Source organism: Herpailurus yagouaroundi, unplaced genomic scaffold, assembly GCF_014898765.1.
Source record: "Herpailurus yagouaroundi ecotype Mexico unplaced genomic scaffold, PumYag 162575, whole genome shotgun sequence".
NCBI lineage: Eukaryota > Metazoa > Chordata > Mammalia > Carnivora > Felidae > Herpailurus > Herpailurus yagouaroundi.
The window spans coordinates 66,525-87,781 of record NW_024423296.1 but is presented as its reverse complement, the minus strand read 5'-3'; the positions used below and the strand labels follow the sequence as shown (position 1 = coordinate 87,781).

Sequence of the window (21,257 nt, the reverse complement as noted above, 5' to 3'; positions counted from 1 at the left end):
GGAAGATGAGCTAAGGAACTAACTTTGAATGCAAGCTGGATTCACCCACCCATTCCGTCGCCAATATGCGGATTTGACGCCGCTTTTCCAATGTCATTTGAACACGTCTTCTTGTTCACGTGGCCTGCTGCAGAATTCCCTGCTCGAATGTGAAACTCGAACAAAGCACCGAACTGGAGAACGCTGGTCACATAACTTAGTAGCGGGATCTCGTGTCCAGGCATCAAGGTGTGTTTACTAGGCTTCTCTTCTGCCTGCTCTGCTTCAAAAGCTAAATGTTCTGGGTCTTTCTTTGATGTTGCCAGCCATACTCTACAAATAAGACTTTTTGATTTAGTTATAAGTAATATAATTTTATGTACATACAATATTAGAATATTGTACAGAATCTTTATTTCTACAATGTGCTTTTCTTGTCAAAAAAAAAAAAAAGAAAGGAAAATGCTCCTTGAATTTTATTGATGACATTGCTGCCTTTTCATTTCCATGGCTTTATTTTTTAATTGCGCTTACTTATCGATCTGTACCGATGCTAAGCTATGGACCGTGTACGCAAGGCCAAGCAATAGTCACAGGTGCCAAGGGTCAGAATACTCTGGAAAAAGGGACAACGGCTGGATCAACAGCTTCGTCAGACCTTGCCTCACTTACATCCTTCCCAAAGGCTCACGGTTTATGTTTAAAGGAGCATAATAATGTATCGATGCTCCTGTCCGGTCTTTGAGAGCTGGACATTCTGGTTCTATAAGCAACAGGACTGTGCAGAAAAACCAATGAAACCTCTTTGCGTCCCCGCAGGGCTTATCAGCTTCTCGTGGGGCAGGGCGGTCACTCTGAGGGCAAAGTGGGGTCCGTGTGCAGCACCGTCAGGATGACGGGGTTACACGCAAGGAATCGAGTGGTGCGCAAATCCAGCCTTTCTGCTGGATTAAGTGTGAAAGTAATTGGCCACTGTAAGGCCGTCCCACCTTTGCATCAGGCATGTCTCCTTGTCTATGGTTTCTCTTTAGTGCGTTGGTTGAAATTTGCACTCTTGGCAAATAGGTGATGGAGGGGGGGGGTGATAACTTTACTGGACTTTCTTCTGGCCCCAGCAGTCGACCCGATTAAAGGGAATCCCCAAATCCATCCCCCCTCTCCCTCCTGCCCGTGGAATGACATATTCTAGAATAAGAACACTGGATGAATACGCTTAGACACGTTTTCTAATCTCAGAGAGTTTCTAAAAGGCCTGTTGTCATGACCGTCACTCAGATGTCCCTGTCCCTGGTATCTGATCATGTTTTTGGAAGCAAAACTGTCAGAGATTTCCTTTATAACTGCCCTTTCTGTACACAGCAGGCATTAATAAATGCTGAATGACAGACCAGTGACAGACAGAAGATAGGCAAGACAGGAGACATACAGGCACTTTTGCAGAGTGATGACTGAGACTGAGTCCAGATTACAGAGCCTGCCCTACCCCTAGGATGTTATTTAGATCAAGTTTAGCTTCTAGAGTCTAGGACTGGTTAATTGCCAGGGTGGCAAAGAATCGCATGCCTCAATATAAACGGGAGTCAAAATGCATAATTAGTTGAAGATCGAATTTCACAGTTGTAGAGATGACGTCGCTGTGGTCAAGCTGCATATTTATGCTGGGAAATGACTTAAGTGGATGACTAGTATAAACGTCGTTGTCCGTTAGGTCACGTCTCTCATCTGCTTGGACTATGGAATTTCATTCTAAAATATCAGCCACTGGGGTCTCATTCATTCACTACAGGATAAATTCACACTCCACAGAACCTTGCAGCTGTTCAAACTTGACGAGATTGTACCTGCAAACTCTGTCTTCACGGATGTCTAATAAAGCCAAACTCTGGATCTCGTGTGGCCCAAGTTGGTTTTTTTTTTTTTTCCACTATGAATTTGTGAATGGAATTATAGATGCATCGTCGCTGACTTCCCCCTCCACCCCATCTCCAGTGGGGTGGAGTTTTCAGATCTTGTCCTCAATGTTGCAAGCTTTTTAGCTTTTTTTTTTTTTTTTTTGAATTAACTTTCATTCCAACTAGACTGGCTCCATCCATGTTCGTGGGCCCCTAGAGAAAGTGGTCTAGCCAGACAGAAGGCAGATGAGCCAGGGGGGCCTCTGACATCTCCACCACACCCAAATGAAGGGTGTTGAAAAAGAAGCAGAGGGGCGCCTGGGTGGCGCAGTCGGTTAAGCGTCCGACTTCAGCCAGGTCACGATCTTGCGGTCCGTGAGTTCGAGCCCCGCGTAAGGCTCTGGGCTGATGGCTCAGGGCCTGGAGCCTGTTTCCGATTCTGTGTCTCCCTCTCTCTCTGCCCCTCCCCTGTTCATGCTCTGTCTCTCTCTGTCCCAAAAATAAAAAAAAGAAAAAAAAAAAAGAAAAAGATGCAGAAATGTCTAGAACTGGTGCCTTGCCCTCTGCTATCCTAGCAGGCATGCCAAGCTGGCTGCTGTGTCTAGAGCCTCAAGTTTATTCCAGGCTCTATGTCTGGGTAGCCCTCTAGAGTGGGCTCTAGAAACTTCTGGAGAGTCTGTGGTGGACTCCTAGGATGCTGAGGGAGGTCTACATGGATTCTTCTTAAGTGGTACCTCATCTAAAGTTCACCTCCCAGGAAGCAGAGGCAGGGAAGGCTGGGGGATGCTGTACAACAAACCAACTTACCGGAAACTGGTGTTTTCGGTGGCCACGTTTCGGTTTTCTCAGGCAGTCTGGAAAGGTCCTCATTCCCTCTATGTGGGTCACACAGCGGGCATCTTGGTTTCCATCCAATGGGATGAAGGCTCAGGTCCCCTTTAGTTCCCATAAAATAAGGACGATTAGAAAGGAGTGTGGCCCCCACTTCCCTGTCACCACTCCCCCTTCATTTTGGTGCATTGCCCCTTTCTGCAGCCCTACCTGTCCCAGGGGGGCAAGGGTGTCAAGGGAAACCTCCAGCCACGTAGGCTTCTCCTCCCCTCCCGGGCTGCTTCCCGTCCCCCCGCCAGTCCCTCACACAGCCCTGACTCCTGGAGGAAGTCCCCGTTGAGACCACCGGGCCCCAACCCAGACGGTGCCACTGTCTACAGCAGTAAAGGCAGCTTTGACCTAGGTCCCCACACGTAGCGCTCTCCCCAGTTACAAAGCCCAGAGGGGCTCAGAGACCAAATATTTACTGCGCCAAGCCCTGGATTTCATGCCGGGGGCCGACGCTGAGCCTGGAGCAGGGGAGGCATCCCCCGCATCCGCTCGTGTTCATCCGCGGCCCCTGGCCTGTGGGCCCGAGGTGACGTCGTCGTGGGCAGGAGGGTTGAGCAAGGGGGAGGGGCATCCAGGAGTCCGGCCCCTCCTCCCCCACCTTGGTGGGGGGGCGGGGGGGGGTGGTGAGCGCACAAAGGCCAGAGGGAAGGCGAAGGCCAGGAGGGCTGTTGGCCGGTGGGCGATCCAGGCCCGCCCAGGTGAGGACGTCGAGTGGGCCGGAAAGAGGAAGTGGGGGGCTGTGACCTCACTTTCCGACCCCTTCCCGGGCCCCCACCCCCAGCACCTCTCCTCCCCACGCTCCTCCTCTCGGATTTCACCGCTCAGAGGAAGCCGCCCAGGCCACCACCCACCTGCGCCAGGTGCGGCCCACAGGCCAGGGCCACGCTTTGGGGTAACAGTTACGCTATAGAGGCCCTAAGGGTTTAGATGTCCCTCCTCGGACCGGACAACCCTCAGACAAGTTACTTAGCTTCTCTGCGCCTTATTTTTCTCATCTGTAAATGGGGCACTCCCATGGGAACTCACCCTTAGGGCAGCTGTGAGGATTTGGCAAGAATACCGTCCCGGGTGCGCTGTGTCACAGCCAGTGTTCTGCAAATGTCTGAGCGTGTTCGAAATGCCCATCACTGCTGCCTAAACCCTGACTGTGGCCCTCCCCCTGAGACCACGTGTCCTGGCGGTGAAGGCCTCACTTTTGAGAAGTGACCTGCTTGGCATTGTAGCACTGGGCAACATCAACGGATGCCCAGATGCAGGAGCTGTCCCTTTTGAGGGGACCCAGGCCATCCTGGAAGAGGGCGGGGGTCTGGCTGGGGGGGCAGCATCCCATCAACATGCTGCAGTGCCCCCCGCCCTACCTCTGCTCACCCATTCTTGGACTCTGTGCCCATCTTTGGGGACTTCTGAGCCCTTCCAGCCAGACCTTATTCGAATTCTTCATTGTTTAGCAGCATCCTTGGCCTCTAACTCACTAGATGCCAGTAGCACCGACCGCATACCCCAGTTGTGACAACCAAAAATGTCTCCAGACACTGCCAGGTGTCCTGAGGTGGCGTTGGGGGACAGCCGAAGTCACCACTGCCACCTTTTCCACCTGGAACCACAAAGGCCCTGGGGCTGGGGGTGCTTCTTCTCTTCCCTTTTCTGAGGTTCCGGAGTTGCACGTGGGGGCTTCTGGGTCCTGCTCATCTTTGTATTTCTAACCTCGTGACAGTTGTTGGCCGCAGTGAGTGTACAGTTCAAGATTGCTGGATGGATGGATGGATGGATGGATGAATGGATAGGAGGTTGGGTGGATGGAGGAGGTCCCAGGAGGGGAGACACTGGGGGAGACACTGGGGGACATGTAAAAGGTGAACGCCCCTTGGTAGTAGGCCACTGGTTTTATCTGCTGGTTCTGTGTTAAGATGGTGGTACTGCCTCCCTTTCCCAACCCCCCCGCGGGGTCATTCTCCTCCCAAGGACTCTAGCACACGTGTGACTTCTTGAGGCCGGGACATTCGATTAGATCATTTCATTCCCTCTGCCCTTCGTTAACAGAGAGTGAGATCATGGAGTCTTCCTCCAAGACCTTCATGAGACACCTGCCAGTCACACCAGGCTATAGTGGTAAGTGGTGACGTGCCCTGCCGATGTGCCCGGCAGAACCGTGGTCCTGCTCACCATCCCTGCCTTGGTCCGCTGTCCGTGTCTTTCTGGCCAGTTGGGCCAGTACAGACACGTTGGCTTCTTTAGGACCCTTGCGGAAAGGGTCCTTTGCCCTTTGCCCAAGATGGCTGATAACGGGGTTCTGATGAATGGAGAGATACAACGTAGGCCAGATCTCCCAGGACGTGGCCTCGTATGCGGGAAGCACCGAATGTCCCTTGAGTGCATTTGGACCAGGATAGACACACTGCTAAGGGGGCAGACACAATGAATAAGCTGAGGCCCTGTCCTTTTTCCCCAAGTCAAGCTTTCTCAAGTGTTGCACGAGGGTTGTTCTTATGGGCCATCCCTTCCTGTGTCCCCCAGAGGGAGAGTGGTCAAGTGCCCCGGTTTGTCTGGAATGGCCCTGGTTTCAGCACTGAAAGTCCTGTGTCCCAGGAAACCCCTAAGTCCTTGTCAAACAGGGATAATTGGTCATTCTACCCAATAGTGCTTCTCCTCAGGCGTCTGGGCTACGGGGGACTTACCAAGTCACGTCCCTGTGACAGATGCAGTGGTCCTCATGGGCACTCCGCTCTCACAGATAGGTGTTCTTAGGAGAGGAGATGCACGGGGAATATTCCAAGGTGCCCAGCCTCACCCCTTATCCCACTGGCTGGTTAAGGGAACAGGCTTTGAGTTCTAACAAACTGAAGTTTCAGTCCCTGCGTGGCCACCGTGTGTGTGATTGTAAGAGTACTTTCTGTGGTAAGTATAAGTGTCTATTAAATGGGTATATTCGTTTCTTAGGGCTCTGTTTATTTTTTAAAAATTCTTTAAAAATACCTTATTTATTTTTGAGAGTGGCAGAGTATGAGTGGGAGAGGGGCAGAGACAGAGAGAGACAGAATCTGAGGCAAGCTCCAGGCTCTGAGCTGTCAGCACAGAGCCCAACGTGGGGCTTGAACTTGTGGAACACGAGATCATGACCCAAACCAAAGTCGGATGCTTAACCGACTGAGCCACCCAGGCGCCCCTCTTAGGGCTGTGTGTGAAACAACAGATACGCTCTCACAGCTCTGGAGGCTAGCAGTCTGAAATCCAGGTTTGGTTGGATCATGTTATCTCCGAAGGCTCTAGAGGAGGGCTCTTCTTTGCTTCCAGTTTCTGGTGGCTCCCGCTGTTCCTTGGCTTGTAGCATCACAGCTTCAATCTCGGCCCCCATCTTCACGCTGCCCTGCATCTCGGAGTCTCTTTCTCAACCCCCTCTCCCTTCTCTTATAATGGAGTGCTTTTGACGAGTATCCTAAGAAGCTAAAGTGTCTGTCCTGGCGAGTCAGCTGGCCAGACATAGACAGTGGACTAAGGCAGAGACAGATGGATTGAGGGCGCATCCTCAGCCAAGGATAATCTCATTTCCCAGTCTTTCATTATGGCTGCAAAGACCTGTCAGGTAAGGTCCCATTCGCAGGTCCCAGGGGTTAGGACTTGGGCACAGCTATTTGGGAGACACAAGTCAAACCTCTACACGGGATAAGGATAGATTTCTCATCAGATTGTTGTGAGGTTGGAAGGAGCCAGCGCACAGGCTATTTAAGACGTCCCGGCCCTTAGTAAGACTCAGCGAGCGTAGCTTGTGGGTCCCCCGTGTGTGTGCACATATACAAGTACATAAAATCTCTGCAGAGCAGGGGAAGCCCTGGTGGCAGGGCCTCTTGGTTTCTATGGTCTCTTCCCCACCACACTGGGGTATCTTTTGACTGCCCCAGGGTTGGGGACACTGGCTGGTGGGTGGAGAACTTCAAGATCAGTTTAGAAATTAGATTCTTCCAGAAGCAGCTTTTCACAGGGCGTAGGAGGCAGGGTTTCTGCTTTTAACTCTGTGGTCAGGTTTTCTTTAGGGACAAAGGCAAAATGTCCGGGCCCCGGGAACGAGTGAGGGGTATTTATGTATTTATCTATCTAGCCATTTAAAACCAAATTCTTAACCAGTTTTCCCTCATCCGTTCTTTAGAAAAAAAAAAAAAACAACAAAAAAAGAGTTTTATTGTGACAATATTATAGTCCCTAGGATTCAGCATCTAGTTTAAATAAACACTTGTGTTTTACCCATACTAATAGTAATGATTACATGTTATTTTGTGGGAAATGGCAAAAAATTGTTCCAGGGGGTGGGCCTCACAGATAATGAATTTACCTTTTTGTGTAATAGGTCTCAGCTTTTAATAAGCCCGCAATTTCCCTCGACAGTCCGACAAAAAAGATCCCAAATTGCATTTGGGATGTGTCAAGGAAAATAAGCTTTCTCTCTAAAAAGATGAAATAATTTCAATTACTCCTCAGACTATCATTTTGGCCCATTAAATGCTTTCCCCATTTGCTGTTCAGACTGACATCAGGGGCTTTGCTATCAAAGAATATGACTGTCATCGTCTTTGTTGAAACGGGCCGTCCCTCCCCAGCTCCGAGGTCATTTTTTTTTTTTTGTGGCCTGGGGAGGGCCCGGCGCAGTGCAAACAGCCCCGCTTGTGTTAATGGCCTTTGGGAAAACGCAGTGTCGTTGGCCCAGGAAGAAATGCCAAGTGGCGGGCTGGGGTTCTGGGGAGTTTCTGCAGGTTCTAATTGCCTCGCTGAAGGCCCTGATGCATCGGCTCTTGCAGGCTTCGTGCCCTACCTTAGCTGCCAAGAATCCACCAGCAAGGACAACATGTCCCACTGCCTGAAAACCTTCCAGGAAAGCACACGACGATATAAACACCAGCTGGAGGAGTTTCACTGCTCAGTGGCCACTGCCCGGAAGCTGAAGCCCGTTTGCTCGGAGGAGACGGTCCTGCGGGAGCTGCATCAGTATTATCGGCAGTATCACCCCCTGAGTTTGGGTACCGGCTCCCGGAAACCTGCCCCCTTCCCCCCCTGGACACAAGTGCAGGGCCCGGCAGGCCCCAGGGGACACAGAATCCAGCACCCGTGCCAAATCCCCAGGTGGTGGTGCGGGATGGAAAGGCTTGGTCTCATAAGATGAGAAAGAAACGTTTCTTGGGGGGGCAGAGGGACACGGTCCCGGTCGGGCAAGAGGGTGCTGGGAACTGAGACCCCGGGCAAGTCACCAGGAGTGTTGGGACCTCACCTGCCCTCTCAGTACGTACGTACACGTGTTAGCTGCTTTGTGCTGGGCACCGTTGTTTCATGAACCGCGACGTCAGTGCTGTGACGGCGAGACTATGATTCCCACTTTAGAGACAGGGAAAGTGAGTCTGCAGAGGTGATGGTGACCCTTGTCTGAGGTCAGACCTCGGCTCGAACCCGGCTCTTCCAGGTGCTAGCTGGGTGGGAAGGGGTTGGCCCTGAACAACCACCGCAAAAGCGATGACAGAAACAACTGACGACGTGATTACGTGTAATGCTAATCACAGCCATGATTTGCCATAGAGGCCTTACGGTCTAAAGGCCTATAGGAAAAGTAACGAACTCCAGAACTGCCTTTATTATTATTACTCTGATTGCTTGGGGTAGCAGACTCACATGCGTGTTGTGCTTTAAAGTTTTCCAAGCCGTAACATCTGCCTTCAGAGTTTAGGATTTAGCCCAGTTCTGTGACTGTCTGCTGAGTGACGTAGGGCACATTGCTTCCCCTCTCTGGACTATAGCTCCTTCATCCAGTGCGGGGAAGGATGGACTAGAGGCTCCCTACGGTGCGCTCCCGCTCTGAGGTTCTGGGACTCGGTGGCCTAATTCTATTCTGACAGCAGCTAGAAGAGGCAGGCGGGCAGTTACCTTTCATCTCACAGATGTGAAGTCGCTCAGGGTCAGCGCCAGAGTCACTCGTGACCTGAAGGCAGTTTCCTGGTGCTCAGCCTGATATGCTTCCTTCTGACCTGGTTGCTTCTCCTGATTCCTTTATGTGCACGGTCAGAGCGCAACGTGGGAAGCTTCTTGATTAATCTGAGAGAGGAGCAGGATCCGTTGAAGGGGGAGAACTAGAGAATCAGACAGACGCAGGCTTGAAGCCTGGCCCTACCACTCCCTTGCCGCGTGACCTTGGCCAAGACGCTCTTAACTTCTTTAAGGTCTCGGTTCTTCCTCTGTAAGGTGTAGGTAATTACGGTGTCAAGTTCTTACAGTTCGTGAGAGAATGAAATGGGAGGGAATTTGCAAAGCCCCTACCAAGGTGCCTGCTACTCGGTGTCGACCAACCCGCGATAGCTGCCCTTAGCACGTCTGGGGGCCTCTCGGGGTTCGCCAGCGTAGCTGGTGGGGTGCCAGCTCACTGTGTGGCTTCTCAAAGCCCTCAGAAAGCACGGTGTCTTTACAGAATGCAAACACGTAAAGAAACCTCTCCAGGAGCCTCCGATCCCCGGCTGGGCTGGCTACCTCCCGAGAGCCAGGGTCACGGAATTAGGCTGTGCCACGAGGTACACTGTGATGGCCAGAAACTGCTACAGAGACTTCCTGGACCTCGTGGAGCAGGCCAGGAAGGCACCCCTGAAGCCATATGAGGAGTAAGTCTGGCTTGGGGCGTGGCTGCGGGTGACAGGAGCCGGGGCGAGAGCAGTTGTCGGTCTGGGGCGTTCCCGGATGCCCCATCCCAGCTCTAGGGGGCCTTTGGTTTGTTTTACAGAAGGGGCCTCGTTTGTAACGGGGGCCTTCAAGGTGGGCCGCTCCCCTCCACTCCCCACCCCACCCGCCATTTGCCAGAAGCCCTGCTTGCGGTCCTGGCTGGTTTGCAGGGCAGAGGCCGGGAGGAAAAACCAACAGGGCCACGTGTCCTGGCAGCAACCTACGGCCCAAGGGCACCGGGGGAGGGACATGGTGTGGCACCGCATAGGGCAGCTCTTTGGCCTCAGTTTTCCCTTCTGCAAAATGGAGATACGATAATCCTTTCATTTTAGGATGAATCGTAAGGACTAGAAAGAAACACGCTGTGCTCATGCAGGACGTGCAGAGATGGTATTTTTTCTATTATTAAAAAAAAAAAAATGAGTAAGTCTATGACTTCTGTTCTTCAGAATATATGGAGTCGGGTCCACACAGCCTCCTTCTGCTCCTTCTCCAAAGGTTTTGCAGCACCAAGGGCTACGGCCAAAATATCCGGAGTTTTCTATCCCAGGTAAGGGGGGGAGTCCTTCTTGCCTTCCTACTCCTTTTAAAAGGGGATGAAATGTTTGCGGAGCCTCCCTGCTTAGCTGGGCCATCTGCCTGCACCTGGTGGGGACGGTCTCTCTTCCAGGTGGTAGCTGTCCTGCCCACGGAAGACCCCTGACAGAGGACCCCAGGCCTCCAGTGACGTGTGGCTGTGCCCAGAGATCAACCATGTCCTGCAATGGGAAGATTTATCTAGAGCCTCTGTCCTCAGCAAAGTATGCAGAAGGCTGATGCAGACGGCCTCTCAAGGAGAGGTGAACTTCAAGGGGGGACTCCAAAGCTCACCATTCTTACATGAGAACCAGGCCCCGACCCACACCCAACAGGCACTACGGAACTTTCAAAATCTAAGAATCCTTTCGACTGCCACCTGCACCCTGTTTGGCAATAGCAAGTCTTTAATGATAAAGGCCTTTCATTGTGTGGGAATAAAGAAGATGCTTCTCAGCATGCTGAAGGTTTCTATGGCGAGGGGGGTTGCAGGTTACGTTGACATTCAGACGAGCTAGGGAGAGGCCCATCTCATCCTTACCTTGAGGTGACCGTGTGCACCTGGATCAGACTCTTCCTGAAACCCTAGCCCAGCCTCTCACCATCAGTCCCCATCAGCCATCTTGGGTCCTGACATGGCAGTTCCCACCAGTGGCACAGATGCCATGCCCAGCCAACCCTGCTGTCTCAGAATCCCAGTCCCCAGGCGACCCGGTGGCAGGCACGAGGTGTATTCATTTCATCGGGCTTCTGTGACACTGCCTCAGAGAGGCACCAAAAGATGACGGAAGTTTATTGCCTCGCAGTTCTGGAAGCTAGAAATCCAAGTTCAAGGAGTGAATAAGACCACACTACCTCTGCAACCTTAAGGGTGAACCCTTCCTTGCTTCTTTCCAGCTCCTGGTGGTGGTTTGCTGGCAATCTTTGGGCTTCCTTGGTACGTAACTATAATGTCTGTCTTTATCGTCCCGCAGCATCCCTCTGTGTCTTTCTGTCTTCGCATGGCAGTCTTCTTGAAGGACACCTGCAAAGAGCCTATTTCCAAATAAGTCATAGTCTTGCGTGCTGGGGGTTAGGACCTTGATATATCGTTTTGCGGGGACACAGTTCAACCCACAGCACGGGCTTGCCTCCTTCTGCCACTAACAGGCACTCTCTCTGACCTCGCTCGGCATCCGCTGGCACTCAGAAGGCCTCAAATGCAGCTCCTGGTGCAGTGAGACCACTGCAGGCATCAAAAGGCTCAGAAATGGGCGGAGCCAAAGGACACAGTACTGTACCGTTGGGGGTTTTGCCCAGGGTGGGAATTTTCACCAGGGTTCCCTGGGCAGAAATCAGGTGTCAGATCTTTACCTCTGATGAGTCGAAAGAGCTTTGATGAGAAAAAAATTACCTATTTGTTTTTATGAGCCTCCTAGTGGGACTCAGTATTCCCTTCTCTTATGCAACAAACCATAGCCGTACCTATCACCGTCACCTCGTCCTAATGGAAACCACAGATCTGTTGCTAGCATCTGACGTTTGTTGCAAACAGCTTAAAATAATGTCAGTGCAGATCACCACTTTATAATTATGTAGTTGTTCAAGCTACTTTCTCTACCCTCTAGTATATTGTTATTCAATCTATATATGAAGAAACACACGGTGAGCTCACAAATTTGTCCTATTTAATATTTTGACCATATTTCACATAATCTCACGTATTTGACCTGCTGCATCTAAAGCGTTGTGAGAAGACGCTCACAGCTTTTACCAGACAGCCAGAGGGGCCCTGGCACCGAAATGTTTCCTTGTTCAGGGAAACAACTGAGGATGTGCGTACGGGGTGATTATCATACAAAACAAAACAACAACCCAAACCCCGTAAGGCTTGGGATTACAATATATCCCTTTGTTAAAAAATAATGTGAGAGAAGAGTACTGCTATGGACAAATATTTATAATACAGGACATGAAAAACAGGACATAAAATGTGTAATAACAGCGAGCCCACGCGCGCGCACACACACACACACACACACGATGATCTTGTTTTTTATTTTAAAAACAGTTGTGGGAGGGGAGAGAATGCTAACCCGTGGTGCTACCAAATGGTTATTTGAATGATGATATATCACTAGTTATTTTTATTGTCTTGTGTGTGTGCTTTCCAATTTTTCACAGCCAACAGGTATTGTTTTCATAATCAGGAAAAAATGTTATTTTTAAAGATCTCGGCTGTTTTCATCTTCTTGAGATCGTATGTTTAAAAAAATTTTTTTTCAACGTTTATTTATTTTTGGGACAGAGAGAGACAGAGCATGAACGGGGGAGGGGCAGAGAGAGAGGGAGACACAGAATCGGAAACAGGCTCCAGGCTCTGAGCCATCAGCCCAGAGCCCGACGCGGGGCTCGAACTCACGGACCGCGAGATCGTGACCTGAGCTGAAGTCGGACGCTTAACCGACTGCGCCACCCAGGCGCCCCGAGATCATATGTTTAGAGGCAAAAAGCCATCTCTCAGTAGAAGGTAGCTGGCATCTTGTTCAAAGGGCTGGAAGAGACTATAGATAAGATTTTTTCCAACTTTCTTAAAACCCTGGGACCCCACTATCCAGAAAGGAAAGCAGGAGATAGATCCGTCACCTACCTGGGGCAGGTGGTCCAGCCTGCCACGCCTCTGCGGCACTCAGAAGAGAGCGACGCCAAAGAGGTGTCTTTCTGGTCACCTCTTCCAAACCCACAGAATTTGCAGATGATTGCTCTGGACTCAAAGTTATTTAGCTCTTTGCCCTTGAAATTAAGGGGTGCCAGGATTGAAATGATTCCTTGCAAGGAGCCCTAATCTTGATCTTATCTGCGGTATCATATAGCACATCAGTATTTAAGTCACTGACTAATCCATTTGGTACCACCTTTAAAAATTGGCTTCAAGTGTGAAACAAAAGCAAAAAACAACCACCCAGTGACAGAGGTAACGGAATGGAATAAAGGCAGTCAAGAATTGTTTCATAGTATCTAATTCTTCTCCAACTTCGTGATTCAGATCACCAAGTTCAATGTGCAAATCTGTAACTCCTTTTGTAGAAGCAGTTCCACACTGCAATTCTTTTCCTTAATCTTTGTCCTTGCTGTTTCTCTCTAGCCTATAATTTCTGGAGCGTCATCTGTCGGGGGAGGTAGGGAGGTGATTTTACCGCGCTGCAAATTATCATTATTAGCACAAGCTGCATCCGTAATGAGCTCATTCTTGCCACTAAAAACAATTCCATTACCTGATAAGACAAATTTCCGTGGGTCTGGAGACACTGAAGAAACTGAGGGTGAGGGTTTGCATGGTTGCTTTTAACAATGGGTGGGCCTTTTGTGGGATAGTTTGGCTTCTCTAGCATTAAAGTGCTCCTTTGTGGTCACTTCTTTATCTTCCTGTGTGAGAACCCCCCCAGAGGCCAGATACCGGGAGGAGATGGCCAGGTTTCTTGACCTCACTCCCCCATTCCACAGAGTAGTGACAGGCTGGCCCCAAACAGGATCTCGGTCACAGCTTTAACTTTGCTCCAGCCCAGCCACGAGGCCTGTGGCCAGGAGGTAGATCTCAAGTCTGTGTTTTTTTTCCTGGCTGTGTGACTCTGAACACTTTCCTTAACCTCTCTGAGCCTCAAATTCCTACTGTGTAAAATGAAGACAACAAAACAGGCCAGTCAGTAGCGCGATTGGTTATGAAGATGAAGAGATTAGGCAGGTACATCTGGTCCACACGTGCTTGGTAAATATTGTTATTGTTAATTACCATTAAGGTAAAGGGACCCGGGAACATTGCGGATGTAGGTTGGGGATGGGGGTGTTCTGTCTTTGAGCCCACCCAGAGAATTATTAACAGAAAACGGTTCAGAACCCGGGCTCCTGGCCACTAATAAAATGCCCTCTTCCCTGCTGTACATTTCTTCCAGGGACTCTACCCCAGGAGGGAGGCAGGACACGCATGATTGGCCAATAATAAAAACAGAAGCGGCTGCTAATGTCCTTACCTATGTCAGGCTCTGGCCTAAGTCATTTGCCGGGAATAGCTTATTTAAGGAATATTATTATAACCCTTTTGCTCTTGCAGATGAATAAACTGAGGCAATTTGCTCAGAAGCACATAGACAGTAAACGGCAGAGCCAGAACTTGAACCCAGGCCGTCTGAGGCCAGAGTCTGCCCACCTAACCTTCACGTCACATTGGCATGTCCTCCGTGGCCACTGTCACAGTAACGTGAACCACTGCTAAATGAGCCGTGGTTTCAACATCGAATCGATCCAGAAAGAAATGAGAGGATAAACGAGAAACACGGAAGTTTAAGAATGTGATAGAGCCAGTATAATGGGGCTCAGGATGTTGAGAGCCGGGCTCTGGGAGGGGGTTGGGGGGGGTGGGGGACTTCACGCGGGTTTGTGCCATGTGACTACTGGGTGATCTGGAGGGAGAAACTCGACCACTCCCAGCCTCAGTGTTCTGTTATAAAGTGATGCTTCCTTCTTCATGAGGTTGAGAGGATGAAATGGAATCAGGCACACAAAGGGCATGGCAGGGCGTTTTGCAGGCACAAGACTCACGGGCTAACCTTGACCAAGCTGGAGGCTCTAGAAAAGAAAAGCGACAAATCAGGGCCCCTGGGTGGCTCAGTCCGTTAAGTGCCTGACGATTTCAGCGCAGGTCCTCATCTCACGGTTCGTGAGATCGGGCCCCGCCTCAGGCTCTGAGCTGACAGTGCAGAGCCTGCTTGGGATTCTCTCTCTCTCTAACACCCTCTCTCTCTCTCTGCACCCCTCCCCCACTCTTTCTCTCTCTCAAAATAAATAAATAAACTTTCCAAAAAAAAAAATAGGAAAAACAAAAAGGCGGAAGTTAAAAGGTTTATTTAAGGCCAGAGACTGGAGGCCCTGATCTCCCTGCCCTGCTCCTGGGCCTTGCTCATCAGCCCCTCTCCCACCCCAAGAGTTTCAAGAGCCGGGGTCTTGGCTCATTTCCCAAAAGGCCCCTGAGTTCCTCAAGCTTATTACCCCCCACCCCACCGCCCCCTGGCCTCTTCCCCAACAAATTCCCTGAAGTTTCCCCTGGTGCTCAACCCAGAACCAGTGCTCCACAAGCGTGAGCCATCATCAGGTGAGACGACCCAGCAGGGAGGGTCCCCAACTGCCCCCTCCTCGAAAGCCTCTGTTTTTCAGCTGAGGGGGAGGACTTGGTGGGGAGAGTGGGGTCTACCAGCCTCCATCAGTCTTCCAAAAGTAGGCCCCACAAAGGAGGCTAATGTGTCCCCAACAACAATCCACGTTCATATTTGGATTCAAACCAGATTTGTTTGGATTCTCCAAAGGCTGAGGGGGAACATGTACCCCTACCTTTCCCGATCAGCCTGGGGTACTGTCAGGAAGGGCCACCAGGCATTCCACGGCCCGAAGGACCTGAACAGCCAGCCTCAAGGTCTTTTAGGCCTCATTTCTGGTATGTGTTCTCCCGAAGGTCACGCCAAGGGCAACTGTGGCCAGGCCTCTCCATCAGGCTGCTGAGGCACCCCCCACCCCGCCTCCCACAGTCCCAGACCCCCGCTTCAGGGTTTGGGGGCCAGCAGCTGCTAACAGACCTCCGGCTCAATGCCATTTTACCTAAAGCCGCTTCCGTTGGCTTAAGCTCAACACAATTTTAGCGATCGCTTATTTTTCAACCCATTTGTCTAAATGGCATTTTTGACTCATTTTATAATTGGCATACACATTAATCACATGTGCAGCTTTGTGAAAGTTGAGGTTTTATTTCCCTTAGTTGTCTTTTCTCCTCATGTTTTCTACTTATGAACACTTTGAGGACATTTTAGCCAATGTGTCTATAAAGCTTTCTGTGAAACTTATTGTCACGAACGTGGCATTTTATTTGAGTGCTACCTCAGCTCCCTGCCCTGAAGGTGCCTCTTTTAATAAGACATAAATCACTGAGGCCTTTCCTTCTAAAGCAAGGTTTGAAAACTTTCTCTCTAAAGGCCAGATAGTCTTTTTTTTTTTTTTTTTTTTAATGCTTCATGGGCCATCTGGTCCCTGTTGCAAATACTCAATTCTGCAGTTTTAGCAGGAAAGCAGCTTTAGATAATATGTAAATGAACAAGTGTGGCTGTGTTCCCATAAAACTTTATTTATAGACACTGAAATTTTAATTTCATATCATTTTCATGTATCACGAAATAGTATTCTTCTTTTGAGTTTTGTGAAAAATTATTTAAAAACGTGAAAACTATTCTTAGCTGGAGGGCCATACATACACAGGCGGCCCGCAGACCCTCATTTGCCGACCCCTGCCCTCAACAACACTTTAACCCAAGGGTGTGATGCTATGATGCTAGCCAGGATCTAATCATAAGTGATGTGTTTTGTAAGTAATTTGGGTCATGCAGGTGCCCTCTTTTATTTATTTATTTTTTTTGAGAGCGCGCGCGCGCGCGAGAGAGAGAGAGAGAGAGAGCAAGGGAAGGGCGGAGAGAATCTTAAGCAGGCTCCAGGCTCAGCGAGGGGCTTGATCTCACAACCTTGAGATCATGACCTGAGCCGAAATCAACGGTCGGATGCTTACCTGACTGAGCCACCCAGGCACTGAAGCAGGTGCCCTCTTAAGAGAGACCCCTTTGGGAAACAGAACCTCCATGCATCCAGAACACGGAACATAGTCCAAACCCACCTCCAAAAGGGAGCAGGACAGGGTGATGTGGAGCTCAGATCAGCTGGAAGAAAGCCTGCGACTGGTCAAAAGACAGAGACAAAGGCCTGCCAGAGGCTTTTCATACCCCGCATTACAGTTAAAATCTAATTTAGATGAAAATAGATGCACAGAAATTAAACGTGCGTGTGAGGTTTTCGTCGCTAACTTGTGTGCCCTGTAATGATAGCTTCACCAAATTTACTCCTGTGGCTGGAAAATAAAGATGTTTTTTGAAATTTGATTTGGTGGTTTCACAAATTGTTTTAGCTCTGTAAATAGTTCAGACCCCATTTCTGATCTGCCTGAAACAAAAATAGAACCTTAAAGTGTTTAAGATTCAATCAAAGGCTTGCTGTGAGCGGCGCAATATTAAAATAACAGAAAAATCAATTTTTATTTTGAACATGATTTGTCACAAATAGCGTCCTAATAGATAAGGCTGATTATATGGTAGCGAATGTAATTTATATATACTGAGCTCTATGCTTTTGTCAGAGTCATCATTAAGAAATTTGACACATAAGCCAAAGAACAATAAATGTCAGCTGAAATACATACCAGTTGGATATAAATGGGATGCTGAAATGCATGATGCTGGCACCTGCTGTACTCATAAGTAATAATATGCAGTCTAAAGCAGCTTGCGTTTTCAAACAAGAACTCTTTTTATGTTGTCATTTAAAATATCTCGTATTTCTGAAGGTCAGGAATAAATGGCACTATTAGCATTAAAAGCTAGTAAAAGAAAAAGTAATTTGTTGTTCATTTAACATAACATTTTACGAAACAGCTTTGTAAAGTGCTCATTATTTTTCCCCTATGGAAGCTGAGGAGACAAGATGAAGACACCTGGTTCTTAACGGAAGGCTTTGTATCACACCTTGGTTACCATTTTTTTTTTAATGTTTATTATTTATTTTTGAGAGAGAGAGACAGAGTGAGAGCGGGGGAGTGGCAGAGAGAGAGAGGGAGACACAGAATCTGAAGCAGCTCCAGGCTCCGAGCTGTCAGCACAGAGCCTGACGCGGGGCTCGAACTCACGGACCACGAGATCATGACCTGAGCTGAAGTCAGACGCTTAACCGACTAACTGCCCAGGTGCCCCTCTGTTACCATTAAATCCTGATTCAGTGAGATCTTTGCAGGAATTACGTGGTTTGTGCCTGGGCAGGTAAATGCTAAGAAATAAAGCTGTCTTTACAACCGTGGTCTGCTGGCTCTGTCTGCCCAGGTCCTGGGTTTTGTCCTCATCTGTAGTGCTATATGGCGTAAGCATGACAGCATGACACTGGGGACAAGTGGCAAGACTGTCAGAGCCTGAAGATGGAGGGTTTTGATGTGACAGGTGCAGGCTCCCAACATAAAGAGGAGGGAGCCTCTTGTTGTGTGTCTTGGGGATAGTGACAGATGAACCAGGATCTGAACACAAATACAGACGAGGGACTGGGGTCACAGAAACTACTCAGTCACCATTCACCAGCAGCCCCTCCTACCAGCCACATGTTCTGAACTCCAAAATATTGTAAACCTCCAATTTTGTATTTTTTTTCTTTTAAAATTGGATCCAAAATGAAAACTACAAAAAAAAAAAAATAGCATGGACAAACACACCACTATAACCACCATGTGGAATTAGCAAAGACGAACTTTTTGATGTCCTATTGTAATGAAAGATTGATGTCCTATTGTAACGAAAGATAAATGACATTACTGATAAGGAAGGATTCTAATTTGTTCATGTTTTGATATTTTGTACCACATGTACAGTGGGCCGCAGTGTTTTGTGAATAAAAATGTACATAAGGGAGGCCTGGGTGGCTCAGTCGGTTAAGCTCAGGTCTGACTTAGTCTCAGGTCGTGATCTCACGGTTTGTGGATTCAAGCCCCACGTCAGGCTGTGTGCTGACAGCTCAGATCCTGGAGCCTCCTTCAGATTCTGTGTCTCTCTCTGCCCCTCCCCCGATTGTGCTCTGTTTCTCCCTCTCTCAAAAATAAATTAAAAAAATTTAAATTAAAAAAAATGTATGTAAATGGTAATTTCTGTATCTAAATGGTATCTTACTAACCCTTGTTTTTGTCTTCAAGAGGACATTTGGGGGATCTATCCATGTGGACATATATGGACCCTTCATTACTTTTTGTTGCTAACGTTGTATTTTGGACATTCTGATGGTTGTAAATGTCATGTTGTTAATTTCATTTATATTCCACTCCTTTCCGGCGAAGGTAACTCTCAAACATTTATTATTCAGACCCCTCTTTGTGCATTGTCTGCTCACGTCCCTTTGTCCACTTTTCTATCGGACTGTGCTTTCCATTACGTATGCTGGATACTAATTCCCTGTTGTGTCCACTTCAAATACTTTCCCTGAGGCTACACTTGTCTTTAATCTTGGTCATGGTGTCTCTGTGACTCTTAAAGAATAACTCGGGCCTGCCTGCTTTTCCTGCTTCATTTATTGGCTGTTTATCATGTGTCAGGTACTGCACGAAGTCCTTTGCATCTTTTATATATTTTTTTTAACGTTTTAAAAAATTATTGATTTGAGGGAGACAAAGAGAATGCGAGCAGGGGAGGGGCAGAGAGAGAGAGAGAGTGAGAGAGAGAGAGAGAGAGAGAGAGAAAGAGAAAGAAAGAGAGAGTCCTAAGCAGCTCCCCATGGTGAGTGCACAGAACCCAACACGGGGATCTCATAAAACTGTGAGATCATGACCTGAGCCGAAGTTGGACACTGGACTGAGCCACCTAGGTGCCCTGCTTTTTTCTTGTCAGAGCCACCGTGTGCGGGAGGATTACTGTCATTCCCGGGAAGGCGTTGAGGTTGGAGATGTGACGTAACCAGCCCAGGTAGTTCAGGCAGAAAGGATGCTGAGATTCAAAGCCAGCTCCGCCCTCCTGGAGAACCAAATCTCACAGGGTGAGAAGAGGTAAAAGATTAGCAAATGTCCTAACAAACTCTTAGAAGGAAACATACGTAGTTCTCAACCCTGGCAGGGAACTTTAACACCGGTGCTGGGCTCCAACCCAGAAATTCTGACTGGGCCAGGGTGTGGTTGGGACATGGGATTTTCTTTTAAAGCTACCCAGTTTAGAGGCACCTGAGCGGCTCAGTCGATTGGACGTCAGGCTCTTGATTTCAGCTCAGGTCATGCATGGTTCATGGGATCGAGACCCCCATGTCGGGCTTGGGCTGACAGAACGGAGCCTGCTTGAGATTCTCTCTCCTTCCCTCTTTGCCTCTCCCCCGTGCATGCACATGTTCTCTCTCTCTCTCTCTCTCTCCCTCAAAATAAATTAACTTAAAAAAATAAATAAAGCTACCCAGTTGATTCTGATGTGTGGCCAGGGCTGAGAACCTCTGTTCTATCATTTATAGCTTTACTGAGATCTGGGGAGTCTCGTAGGTCTCATATATGGACCGATTTCACTGCACCAGGCCCAGATTTTAAATGCTCTATTGGGTTTCAAGAAAATAATATAGAAAATACAAAGAGAACAAGGCTAATAAAAGAAAAACCCCAGGGTGTTGAGCTCAAGCACTTCTGCTCTGCTACAAATCCCAGGCATCCCCGTGAAGGGGTGCGGGAGCCCCTAGGCTCTTGTTCTCGGAATCTCGGGATGAATCACCTGAAATGCTCTGTCACGACGCCCTTCCCAGAATTGCTAAATGAAGCTGTTTCTGGATTCTAAGAATTGAACAGGAAATACCCCAACTCTGGCCCAGCTGGTGCACCCCATACCACCGCATCCTATGCCTCAAAAGTAACATCCACTATGTGTCACCGGCCTTCCACTCACCAGGGTTCCAGGAACAAGTGGGCAGGCTGGCCGGGGGGTGTGGGAGGCCGTGTGTGGGCAGAAGGCCAGGCTGGAAGGGCTGCAGTCCACAAAGGCCCCCACTGCTGTGCCTGGGGTGGCATTGAGTCCCCCAAGATCTAGGCACAGGCTCTGCCTGCTCAATGGGCAGCCCCTTGGATTACGACACCTGCAGAACCTTCCGTGTAGGAGCTGCGTCCCGCCTGGCTGGGTGCCAGCCCTGTGAAGAGACGCCCAGGCCCTTCAACTGACTTACCCTTTCCTCCCAGGGAGAAGGATAACTTGGGGGGAAATATTTGCATTTCACAGGATATTCCAATTTTCTTCATTTTAAAGTGCTCTTTAAAGTAAAAATGATATGGGGTCGCCTGGGTGGCTCAGTCAGTTAAGCGTCTGCCTTCGGCTCAGGTCAAGATCTTGTGGTCCATGAGTTCAAGCCCCGCATCAGGCTCTGTCTGGGCTGACAGCTCAGAGCCTGGAGCCTGCTTCAGATTCTGTGTCTTCCTCTCTCTGCCCCTCCCCGACTTGCGCGCACGCTCTCTCTCTCTTTCTCTCTCAAAAATAAATAAACATTAAAAAAATTAAAAGTAAAAATGTTATGAAAAAGATGCCTAGAATTGGCAAACACCTTGGACAGTTTACAGAGAAAGAGACGAAAAGGGCCATTCAACAGGAACAAGATGTTCACCCTGGGTCATAATAAAACAAACACCAATTGCAA

At 49.0% G+C, this 21,257-nt stretch overlaps 1 protein-coding gene and 1 long non-coding RNA gene across 4 annotated transcripts; one reads left to right on the top strand and one right to left on the bottom strand.

Moving 5' to 3' along the window:
* Positions 1-93: 93 nt before the first annotated feature.
* LOC121026865 (uncharacterized) lies at positions 94-2,812 on the bottom strand. The gene is made up of 2 exons (XR_005788472.1): positions 2,679-2,812; positions 94-312 (listed from the first exon to the last, which is right to left on the bottom strand). It is a non-coding gene; the product is annotated as an uncharacterized LOC121026865 (long non-coding RNA).
* Positions 2,813-3,382: 570 nt separating this feature from the next.
* Positions 3,383-10,472, top strand: LOC121026863 (uncharacterized protein C10orf82-like). Of its 3 annotated transcripts, none has more exons than XM_040469672.1 (6): positions 3,383-3,451; positions 4,794-4,862; positions 7,541-7,759; positions 9,193-9,379; positions 9,887-9,987; positions 10,108-10,472. In XM_040469672.1, exons 2-6 carry the CDS (start codon positions 4,805-4,807, stop codon positions 10,251-10,253), a joined length of 711 nt encoding a protein of 236 aa, XP_040325606.1. In that variant the 5' UTR covers positions 3,383-3,451; positions 4,794-4,804; the 3' UTR covers positions 10,254-10,472. The 3 variants fall into 3 exon arrangements, with proteins under 3 accessions (XP_040325606.1, XP_040325605.1, XP_040325607.1); XM_040469671.1 differs by having other exon boundaries at positions 3,432-3,613; XM_040469673.1 differs by having other exon boundaries at positions 3,432-3,645.
* Positions 10,473-21,257: the final 10,785 nt, after the last annotated feature.